Below are 12,191 nucleotides of genomic sequence, written 5' to 3'. Positions count from 1 at the left end.
CATTCATGTACAACAGAAGGAAAAGTGGTCCTAGCATACATTATATTAGCTAGAGTGATCATTCCATTCCACTTCAACCAACTGAAACCAAAACATTATTCCATTCGAATCATTTTGTCCATTGTTGGTAACCGTTTGAAAATCCGTTCGGTAGTTTTCAGTTTATTGCGTTCAATTAGACAAATAGGCACATTGAAGAATTATAATATTCATTAATTCAAATATTGGAAAACATTCAGTTCATCACTAATATCAATAGTTATGTTGCCCATACCATAGTACAAGCTATTCGCCGTCGTGTACCATGACGGAACACTACGTGACCAATGCCTTCCACGTCGGTTGCAACTGCTGGCTAAGCTACGACGACTCATTGGCCGAGACCGTTCACAAAGAATTTGTGCTGGAGCCCCAAGAAAAGACTTCCGTATTTACTTTTCTTCGCCCTCCCTAGGGAAATGAAGTTGCTACGGTTGTTGTGGTTGCTGCTGATCGTACGGAATTATTTTTTTCATTTTTCATCGAATTTGATTTTTTGTTGGTTTCAGTGAATATTTATGTATTTTGTTGTAATTCTGTTTGAAAATATTCTGTTTGAAATCTGTTTTCCGTTAATCAGCTCCAACTTGAACACGCTTTCCTACATGCCCCATGGATGTGAAACAGCATATAGGATAGCAAACAAGGGCCTGGAGATCCCTGGGGCATATTGTATCGAATATCCTCTTGAAATTACAATCTTTTTTCACTTTTTCCAAATCTTTTCTCAAACTTCAAAACCGTAGTTTTGAAAACATTGAAAAAATCTACTATTGTGGAAGGAGGCAAACTATTTTTTTCAATAGGGTTTGTGATAAATGTGGCTGATTTTGCGCAAGGAAACTACACCCACTCCAAATTCTGAAATATATAAAAAAATTGAGGCATACAACAGGTATGAAGTTTTTTGAAATATAGAAAAGTTTGAAGTAACAAATACAGCAACCATTTCATTGCGAGTTTGCCTGAATTATGAAACTCACTTCGTTGATATTGTACAGGATATTGATTTTTTAGACCCTGTGAGAAACTTTCTTATAAATAATAGGATAGTGGGTTGAAACAAATCATTTCAGTTAGCAAATTTACTGAATTTTCCAAATATTATAAATGTAAAACCATTTCACAGCACGACATAAGATCCAGTGTAAGGAGAGTAGGCAGTATATCCAGCAGAGTATACCGAAGGAGCAACATAACTGGCATACGTCAAAGGAGCAGAATAGGCAGATGCATAGGCAATTGGAGCGGCTACAACGGGTGCAGTATAGGCAGCAGCTATTAGGCTAGGGTCAGCTTTTGGTTCAGCTTTGGCTTCTGGTACGGGAGTAGTTGCTGCAAAGGCAACGAGGGCAACGAAAATACACTACAAATTAAAAAACAATAATTATCTTGTATGTTTCATTCGATTGCAAGTACTTTAGGTTTCACATCTAGAGAAGTTAGGCAAAATATTGACCATTACATAGAATTTTTGATTAAAAAAGTCTCTAATGATGTCGAGTTGGAAATTGATACTATCATTGATCCAATGAAATACTACTGAAACTGAGCATAGCAGTCTAACAGAAATTTCCAATACGTACCAACTTGAACATTTTGAATTTTGTCTGGGATATGATCTTCAACTGATAATATTCATTAGTATAATCGATTATTTATACCATTGAATATCAGACACCGTGGGGCTAGCCTAGCTATATGTTATTGACACGTATTCTTCACTGAATTTAAATTGATCGTACTAACTGTAGGTGAAATACGCAATCAAGTTCAAGGAAGAGCAATAAAGTGCGATTGCCTAGATTTTATGTAATATGTTCAATGCAATATGTTTCCATCATTTCGGTAACTGAGATTTTGATTTTTTTTTGTCTCATAGGTTCCATCTCATTATTGGTACTAACTTTTGAATTCGACTTTCTTTAACTGGGTTTCATTCTGAGTTGAAAATTGATATGCCAACTCCTCTCACTGAGAGATCATTACGTTACTGATAGAAAAATTTTTTCATCAAATATCAATGCAGGATTCAACTGCGATCTATTGCGATCACATCTTACGATGTGAAAATTCAACTATATATGTTCAAAATGTTTTTTCGTTAATCAGCTTTCGCACCCCTACGAACGACAACCCTCAGAAGTCGAAACTTGTGCGAGCTAGGGACTAACGAGTTCTCATCTTTTGACGTGTGATTAAAAAAGTAATATTACAACTGATACTTCAGAGTCCAGACATGTTGGATTCCTGTTTCAATATCAGAGGTGTCAATCTGAAATCAGTGATACTAGGTTAGGTCATGATTGTCAACTTAGAACTTCCTTTCAACTTCGATAAGAGAGTTCAGAATTGCTGCTGTGTTAGGAATCACACGTTAAAAGGTAAGACCTCGTCAATTATTGGCTCGCGCAAGTTTCGACTTCTGAGGGTTGTCGTTCGTAGGGACGCGACAGCTAGTTAACGGAAAAGAAATTTCTCAAACAAATAGTTGATGACGTCACCGTAAAAGGAATTTTTTGGGCCCACATTGAGAAAGAAGTAGAAAGTCGAGCGGAGAGAATTTTCTAACAATAGTCACTGATCGAACATAACATATATTTCAAAATATAATTCATAACGTGTATCTCCGTTTTGCTCTCACGAATACATATTTTGAGAGTCAGAATGATTAAAAAATTTCTAGAAACTGATATGAGTACTAATTGATTCAAATTGCTACTGAATTGATTGATATTTCACTTGGAAATCAAAGCCTATAACTGAGGCAAACAATATGACACATATTATGATGCGATAATGGGAATTGAAATATTCATGTACATGTAGGAGAAAGACAAGTTCAAATAGTTTTTTATATCAATATACCTACATGTTACATTTAACGAATATATTCGTTACGTTCTATAAATTGCAATGAGAATGAATCATTCTACAAGATAATTCCAAATATTACTTATTTCAGTGTGTGACAGACACTGATTGAATAGTAATAGTTTCATGGTTTTCAAACGTGTCATGGGTACAGGGAAAATCAGATTTTTTTCATTCACTTTACTAAAATTCCAACTTTCCACCATTTGACAAAATGGGTTTAGAAAAATCAAACTTTTCAATATGAAATGTCCAGCAGTGGATATTTCCTTTGGAATGATGCCCATTAACGAAACGTTATGTTTACCGATGAATCGCGATTTTGCATGCATTCTCCGGATGATAGAAAGCGCCTTAAACGGGTGAAAGATTTGTGGAGTATACTTTTTGCTCACGTCTGTGCTTCAAAATCAATGATTATGGAATAGTATTGTCTACTTTTGGCTTTCCACTACTCCATCTTGATACAAAAAGGGGATGAGGGAATCTTCCAAAGAAAGGAAGGAAGTAATCAATTTGAAAATAAGTAACTCTATACATATGGATGTGTAGATCAAGCAAAGAAGTAACTTTCAGACACAAACTGAAAGAAAGTCCTCCTGAAACAGCTACTTTCATATAAACATTGAGTTACACGAAAGAAAAAAATTATTTCGAAACAAGTACTTCTATATGAACACTGAATTATACATAAGACACTTTTCTCTACTCAGTTTGTATTTCAAACATTCGTTGTGGAATAATAATCAAATATCATTCACATGAGTTCTACTTTGAATGAATTGTAATAAATTGCACTTACATGGAACAGTGGGGGTGACAGTGAGAAAAGTGTCTTCTGTATAATTCAGTGTTCATATAGAAGTATTTGTTCCAAAAGAATTTTTTTCTTTTGTGTTATTCAATGTTTATATGAACATCAAGATGGAGTAGTAGAAAGCCAAAAACTTTATTTTCCAAAAATAATCACTCCTAAAAACATAACCCCTTCAATTCAATTATTGTCTAATATTTTAACATGAAATGTCTTCAAGCTTCATAATGAGATCGACCCACTTCATACTATGAAACTATATTTATTCCTAGACAAAATTAGGGACAGTCTCTTGGCCAAGAATGAATAATCCAATGTTTCAACAGATAATATTTATTTATTTTCTTCAACATTTTCAAAATGAAAATAAGAATTAATTCCATGAGAACAGTTGTACTTATCATATAATACTGGGAGTGAACTAGAACTTTTTGAAATTGTTTTCAACTCCATTTTGCAATCCTGTTCTTATTACTTCTGAAACATTGATAATGTTTCCATATACGCCTCACACATGAACCCTGGGGAGTCGCACTTCGTGACTCTTCATTGAACTTGATTGCATACTAAACCTTCATGTACGATGAATGTTAATGACGTGTTGATGGTCTATGGTATAAATACTCAAACATTCTTAAGGAAATCGTCACTTGAAGATCATTCAGCAAGCCAAATTCAAAATGTTCAAGTTGGTAGGTATTCAAAATAAGTTACACTGTTATTTTGAATTATATGCCAGTTTCGAAAAACTCCAATTGCAAAAGTATTGTTAATTGTTATGATTTTAGCTCTCAATACGTGACAAATTTTTTATTCAAATAATCCATATAATAATGAAAATTACGCAAAATCCTACCAGATATGTATTCTAATCTATTTCACTATTTCAAAATTTGATATTGAATCTTTGTTTTCAGTGTATTTTCGTTGCTATCTTCACTTTCGCAGCAACTACCCCAGTACCGGAAGCCAAAGCTGATCCGAAAGCTGATCCCAGTCTAATTGCTGCTGCCTATACTGCCCCCGTTGTAGCAGCTCCTGTTGCCTACACATCTGCCTATTCTGCTCCTTTGGCATATGCTAGTTATGTTGCTCCTTCGGTATACCCTGCTGGATACACTGCCTACTCTCCCTACACTAGATCTTATGTCGTGCTGTGAAATGCTTTCTTGTTTATGGTGTTCGTGAAATTCAATAAATTTGTTGACTAAAATTGAATTTTATTACAAAACCAACCTCATTCGTCCAGTGCGTAATATAGAAAAATGCATTTATCAGTCACAATGGAGTATTTCATTAGAAACTTTGGTTGCTAACAAGCAACAAAGGATATTTTATTTCATTTCTATCGATGTGCCATGAATGATTTCAATAATTGATCAGTGTTTTTCGAAGTTCCTACATGACTATATAGTCCGACTTCTTTGTTATAGTCATGTTCTTTATATCTAAATTCAAGATCTTAAAGCCTTCCCTTTTCCGAAATTGTGGGCAGAGCTGAAAATTGTTTGGACCATTGACTTTCAACTCTGGGAGGAAAATTTTGCCAAATTTGGTTCGAGTAGAGCCAAGAAGATGATAGCACAGCCAGCTATCGAAAGCGCTCCCATATAATAAATATAAGCTATAAAGCTTTCCTGGACGTTCTCATCACAAAGTCCAACAACTCCTTCTCACACACGGTCTACCGAAAACCTCCCCATACAAACCGCTTCCTCAATGCTAAGTCACATCCTCATCCAGTCCAGCTGAATTCTGTTCTGAATTCTCTCATACATCGTTCAATGAGACTCACTGACAACCCCAACAGATCCAGGGAACTATACGAACTCAAAGCCGCCCTTCACCAAAACGACTATTCCGTCTCCCAAATAAAAATATCCATCCAACAACAGAAAACACAAACCCCACCCCATGAGTTACTTGAGGAACAGACCAACAAGTCAAAAGGTTTCCTCCCCTGCATCCATGGAGTTACTGACAAAGAGAGCCGAATTCTGAAAAAACATAACGTAAAGACAGTGTTCACAGCCAACAACCAAATCTCTTTTATTTTAAGAACATCCTAGGATACGATATGCAATGAAGCACAAGACATACGAATTACCATGTTCTAACTGTCACAGAACTTACATCGGCCAGACCAATAGAAGAATTTCTAATAGAGCCTATGAACATTAACTAGCTGTTCGCAAATTAGATCCAACATCATCTCTCTTCAATCACCACCAGGAAACAGGCCACACAATAAGCATCGAAAACACCGAGACCATTGCTACGGAGAAAAATCTTCAGGCCAGGATTACTCGGGAAGCAATCGAAAATGAGAAACATCGCAACTGCTTTAACAAGCGAGATTATTCGCAGAGACTACCACAAACATGGAAGTCATTGTTGACTTGAAAATACCCGGGCAGGCAGACCGGGCAACAACAAAATAAATATGGACAAGAGTTCACGACCCTTGTACACCAAGTCTCGTCACTACCTCTATGCTTGCTGTGTTCCACTCTGAGGTCATACTGGTCACTCTGTTGTTCGGGGTTCATATTTATATTGTTGTAGCCCGGTCTACCTGCCCGGGTATTTGCAGGTATCTTGCGTGACAACAATGAACTCCATGTTTGTGGTAGTCTCTGCGAATCATCTCGCTTTTTAAGGCAGTTGCGACGTTTCTCAATTTCGATTGCTTCCCGAGTAATCCTAGCCTGAAGATTTTTCTCCGTAGCAATGGTCTCGGTGTTTTCGAAGCTTATTGTGTGGCCTGTTTCCTGCTGGTGTTTGAAGAGAGATGATGTTCGATCTAATTTGCGAACAGCTAGTTCATGTTCATAGGCTCTGTTGGAAATTCTTCTATTGGTCTGGCCGATGTAAGTTCTGCGACAATTAGAACATGGTATTTCGTGTATGTCTTGTGCTTCATTGCGTATCGTGTCCTTGGGTGTTCTTAAATAGAAGAGATTTGGCTGTGAACACTGTCTTCACGTTATGTTTCTTCAGAATTGTCCGTAACTCCATGGATGTAGGGGAGGAAACCTTTTGTCCTGTTGGTCTGTTCCTCAGGTAACTCGTGGGGTGGGGTTTGTGTTTGCTGTTGTTGGATGGATATTTTTATTTGGGAGACGGAATTGTCGTTTTGGTGAAGGGCGGCTTTGAGTTTGTATCTGTTTTGGGGTTGTCAGTGAGTCTTATAGAACGATGTATGAGGGAATTCAGCTGAACAGGATGAGGATGTGACTTAGCATTGAGGAAGTGGTTAGTATGGGGAGGTTTTCGTTAGACCGTGTGTGAGAAGGAGTTGTTGGACTTTGTGATGAGAACGTCCAGAAAAGCTTTATAACTTATATATATTATATGGGAGCGCTTTCGATAGCTGGCTGTGCTATCAGATACTTGGCTCTGCTCGAACCTAATTTGGCGAAATTTTCCTCCCAGAGTTGAAAGTCGATGGTCCAAACAATTTTCAGCTCTGCCCACAATTTCGGAAAAGGGAAGGCTTTTAGAACTTGAATTTAGATATGAAGACCGTGTCTATGACATTGAAGTCAGACTGAATAGTCATGTAGGAACTTCGAAAAACACTGATCAATTATTGAAATCATTCATGGCACATCGATAGAAATGAAATAAAATATCCTTTGTTGCTTGTTAGCAACCAAAGTTTCTAATGAAATACTCTTTTGTGCCCGATAAATGCATTTTTCTATATTTCCGCACTAGACGAATGAGGTTGGTTTTGTAATAAAGTTCAATTTTAGTCAACAAATTTATTGAATTTCACGAACACCATTAACAAGAAAACATTTCACAGCACGACATAAGATCCAGTGTAGGGAGAGTAGGCAGTGTATCCAGCAGGGTATACCGAAGGAGCAACATAACTAGCATATGTCAAAGGAGCAGAATAGGCAGATGTGTAGGCAACTGGAGCAGCTGCAATGGGGGCAGTATAGGCAGCAGCAATTAGACTGGGATCAGCTTTCGGATCAGCTTTGGCTTCAGGTACTGGGGTAGTTGCTGCGAAAGCGAAGATAGCAACAAAAATACACTGAAAACAAAAATTCAATATCAAATTTTGAAATAGTGAAATAGATTAGAATACATATCTGGAGGGATTTTGCGAAATTTTCATTATTATATGAATTATTTGAATAAAAAATTCGTCACGTATTGAGAGCTGAAAATCATAACAATTAACAATACTGTTACAAAAAAAGTTCTTCGAAACTGGCATAGAAATCAAAATAACAGTGTGAGTTATTTTGAATACTTACCAACTTGAACATTTTGAATTTGGCTTGCTGAATGATCTTCAAGTGATGATTTCCTTAAGAATGTCTGAGTATTTATACCATCACCACGTCATTAAAATTCATCGTACATGAAGGTTGAGTATGCAATCAAGTTCAATGAAGAGTCACGAAGTGCGACTCCTCAGGATTCATGTGTGAGGCGTATATGGAATCATTATCAATGTTTTCAAAAATATTTAGGGCCTAGACAATTTTGATATCAGCTTATTCAATTGATTCTAAGATATTCATTCCTACGAGTATTTATAAAAGAAGGCTTGGATGGTTTCATGTTGAATTATTAGACAATACTTTTCCACAATCACTGATTATCAAACATGATGCACACGGGAGCAAAAAGTATACTCCACAAATCTCTCACCCGTTTCACGCACTTTCTATCTTCCGGAAAATACATGCAAAATCGTGATTCATCGGTAAACATACCGTTTCGGTAATGGGCATCATTCCCAATAAAATTTCAACGGTCCACTGCTGATCTTGTTACCTGGTGACGTCTGAGCAACTTTGGACCACTAGATGGTCTACAAGCCTCTGAGCAAGCTCTGCTTGACCAATGCCCACTTACTTATTTCTGTGGCCCGAAGTTGATTTTTATTTTACACTGCTGTTAATTGTCTACTTTTTGTGACCGTTGAAACGATATATCTTCATTGAAATTCTTAAATTTTGGACTACTTCCAGGTCTGAGTTCATCGCTGTTCGATTCTCTGTATAGTCGTTCTACTATACAGTAGAACAGTAGAACCGTACAGTAGAACAATCTTCTAGCAACATATTGATAATTTCGCCATTCTTCTAAAAGAGTTAGGGTCTTCTGCAAAAGTGTCTTTCCACAAAACCATTGTTAAAACTAATGAAAGTTTTTTATAATGACTTTCTAATAATAACAACTGTCAAATATTGAATGAAAAGGAACAAATGCTATAAATCTTGAAACTTGCATATGACAAATGCGTTGAGAAAATGCAATGCATCATTTAATAACTCATGAATTGCAATCGAATCGTGATATCGTAATGAATGGAAAACCAATGTTCGAGGAGTGAATCAACGTACTTATAAAATGGTTTTCAGTGTCATCCAAAACTTATATTTCATTACAGGGTGTCCTGAATATAGATGACAGAAACATAACTTAATTTTTCCTCGTAATCTGTTTGACGTATATCAATCTTATATAAATTTTCTCCTTTCTGTTGTAGAAATGATCAAAATTGGGTTAGAAATGGAGAAGTTATTTATGATCTTTTTTTTTAATTTCAAGGTGTCTTTTCCTTATGCAGCTGAGTGTAATTGGTAATGCTGAAACAGCCAAAGTTTTTCCTATTCATAGAAAGGGTTCACATGTATATATAAATAACTATCGCCAAATATCATTGTCAAGTATTCCTTCTGAAATTATTGCAAAAATAGTGGCAAATAGAATGAATGTGTTTCTCGAAAAATATAAGATTCTAACCGATCATCAATATAGTTTTAAAAAAGCTAGATCAGTTGAGACTGCTATAGCTAGAAAAAAAAATTTCAATATTATTCTCAATAGTTTCAATATTATTTGACTTGGCTAAGGCGTTGTATACATCTATTCAGTAAATAGTGACATAATAGTTAGTAAATTATAAAACATTGGCATTAGAGGGTTTCTTTTCGAATGGATAAAATATTTTATGGAAGATAAAAAAATGCAGTGTCTGATATTTGAAATATTATCATTGAGGTACCGCAGGGGTCCGTTTTAGGTTCACTGATTTTTTTCCTTTTATATAAATGATCTACCAAAGCTAGAACACAACAGTGATTCAGTCATGAATGACATGATTTGTTGTAACAGAAATCAACTAAAACTGAATGTTAGTAAAACGGTCCATTTAGGCGTCTCGTTCCAACTCTCGAAAACAGCCAAATTCCTTGGTATGTTTATAGATGAACCCTTGTCTTAGAGGCCCCATATCTTTCATATCTGTAAATAAATGGATCGAGAAATATGTGTAATAAGAAAGGTCAAAGAATGCTTAGTTGAGATGGTGTCAATTGGCTTACTCACATATGGCTCAAAATAAAATAATATTTGGGGTTGTTCTCTAGAGGTTACCTTGTGTCATTTCTCAGAAGGTATCAATCAAAACAATCTTCAATATTGCCCATGGATAGATGTAGACCTACTTCCTGTGATAACAAACTGCTAACATCACTGTTTACAATTTGAAAAATAAATAAAGGAGCTAATTAAGATATTATAGCGTAGAAGAATTTTGAGAAAGGGATACATTTTTCAACCTCAGTTGAAGATTAATATACTTAGATATAGGAGTACCTATATGTATGTGTTTCTTATTTTCTGTATATAGTCAAGGACCTGTCTTAATTGTCAGATCTATGTTTATACTGTGGACCGTTATTATTGTTCATATATTTTCTATTTATCACTTGTCTGATATCATGTAAATTATACTATTGTTATTAATTTTCGTAGCACTTATTGCGGTGACATAAAATATTATTCATAATGAAATAGATTGAACTGACAAATATCTAGGGAAAATCACTTGACTATTGATTTTCATCAAGTAACGGCCGAATCAATCCAAAAAAAATCCATGAAAATCCCTGATGCAGATCAATATAGCGTTGTCTATCGTAAAAGTTGTATGTTTGGGATGGAACCAATTGGTGACTGTGGAATCGTTAATAACGTCAATCAATGATAAATTCGTGATCGCAATTCGGAAAAGCATTGTCTAATTTTCTATCATTGGATGAACCACTTTCAGGACAACGTTTCGAATACCCATAAAAAATTATTTCTCAGAATTATTTGAATAAGCTAGAATCACAATCGCCTGGGCCCTAAATAGATTGAACGCCTTTTTGATGGTCTCTCATGTACGTATATTACATAAAACCTGTTAAGTCGCACTACGTGATGCTTCAATGAACTTGATTGCGTACTCAACCTCTATGTACGATGAATTCTAATGACGTGTTGATGGTCTATGGTATAAATACCCGAATATTCCAATGAAAATTATCACTTGAAGATCAATCAGCATAGAAAATACAAAATGTTCAAGTTGGTAAGAATTCAAAATAACTAACACTGTTATTGCTTGACTATTATACCAAATTCAACAGAAACGCATTATTGAAATATTGGTTTGTGTTTGATATTTGTATAATTTTTCAACTTTCAATTCACGAAAAATGTTTCGTCTGGCGGAATATCATGTAATAATGGAAATTTTGCAAAATATCTCAAGATATAAATCCCATCATATTTTCATATGTCTGAAATGTATATTTTTCTTTTTTTTTCAGTGTATTTTTGTTGCTATCCTCGCTTTCGCAGCAACTACCCCAGTACCTGAAGCCAAAGCTGATCCGAAAGCTGATCCCAGTCTAATTGCTGCTGCCTATACTGCCCCCGTTGTAGCCGCTCCTGTTGCCTATTCTGCTCCCTTGACATATGCTAGTTATGTTTCTCCTTCGGTATACTCTGCTGGATATACTGCCTACTCTCCCTACACTGGATCTTACGTCGTACTGTAAGGTGGTCTGACAAAATTCAATACATTTAGAAAAAAAAATTATTTGTTTCATTCGAAGTCATCATTATTCATGCATGCACTTCATACAAGAAGTGTCAATGGCTTGAATTCAATTTCATAAACTTGTACCGCTGGGACCGCTCCACTTCGAAAAATTGTCTGCAATTCTCCTCAATTTCCAGAATTGGGAACCAGTTGTTTCACTATTGCTGTTATAGAAATAGAGAAAGTAAAAAAATAATATATACCTACTCATATATTCAAAGTAAGCGACATGACGCGACTTCACACAGCTAGTAGAACCAAAATTAGCATCAGCTCATAACTGATAACGAGACCTGTGATAAAGTTCTCTCGAACAAAATTATGTTCACAACTACCAATTTTGATTTTGAAATAGATAAATACCTATCCATCCAAAGAAAGCACAACAATATTCGACTTCAACCTTCAACATTATTCATCACGAAACCAACGCAATTGCAACCTCTCTGCATTATGCGTGTCGCGTCGGTTTGTAAGGCCTCATAAATTCATTAACTACCGCAATAGTTTCAATTTTACGATACCAAATCATATAGTGTAGGGAGGGGAATTGAACTG

General features: G+C 35.7%; 2 protein-coding genes across 2 annotated transcripts; one reads left to right on the top strand and one right to left on the bottom strand.

Moving 5' to 3' along the window:
• Positions 1 to 1,109: 1,109 nt before the first annotated feature.
• Positions 1,110 to 1,765, bottom strand: LOC111515453 (uncharacterized). The gene is made up of 2 exons (XM_023171676.2): positions 1,626 to 1,765; positions 1,110 to 1,405 (listed from the first exon to the last, which is right to left on the bottom strand). The coding sequence occupies exons 1-2, from the start codon at positions 1,635 to 1,637 to the stop codon at positions 1,163 to 1,165; spliced, it is 255 nt and encodes an 84-aa protein (XP_023027444.1). The 5' UTR covers positions 1,638 to 1,765; the 3' UTR covers positions 1,110 to 1,162.
• A 2,588-nt stretch (positions 1,766 to 4,353) lies between these two features.
• On the top strand, positions 4,354 to 11,622 carry LOC141481619 (uncharacterized). The gene is made up of 3 exons (XM_074173401.1): positions 4,354 to 4,419; positions 4,645 to 4,884; positions 11,359 to 11,622. The coding sequence occupies exons 1-3, from the start codon at positions 4,408 to 4,410 to the stop codon at positions 11,587 to 11,589; spliced, it is 483 nt and encodes a 160-aa protein (XP_074029502.1). The 5' UTR covers positions 4,354 to 4,407; the 3' UTR covers positions 11,590 to 11,622.
• Positions 11,623 to 12,191: the final 569 nt, after the last annotated feature.

The sequence above is a fragment of the Leptinotarsa decemlineata genome, unplaced genomic scaffold, assembly GCF_025532065.1.
Source record: "Leptinotarsa decemlineata unplaced genomic scaffold, Ldec_3_MD MMD2_tig00000251_RagTag_RagTag, whole genome shotgun sequence".
Lineage (NCBI taxonomy): Eukaryota > Metazoa > Arthropoda > Insecta > Coleoptera > Chrysomelidae > Leptinotarsa > Leptinotarsa decemlineata.
The sequence above is the reverse complement of the archived record's forward strand: the minus strand, read 5'-3'. Positions and strand labels throughout refer to the sequence as shown.

Bases quoted from the DNA above. Each gene is read 5' to 3' on its own strand.
- LOC141481619 (XM_074173401.1), top strand. The intron at 4,885-11,358 runs TGAAATGCTTTC...TTTTTTTTTCAG, and splicing joins CTAGATCTTATGTCGTGCTG to TGTATTTTTGTTGCTATCCT.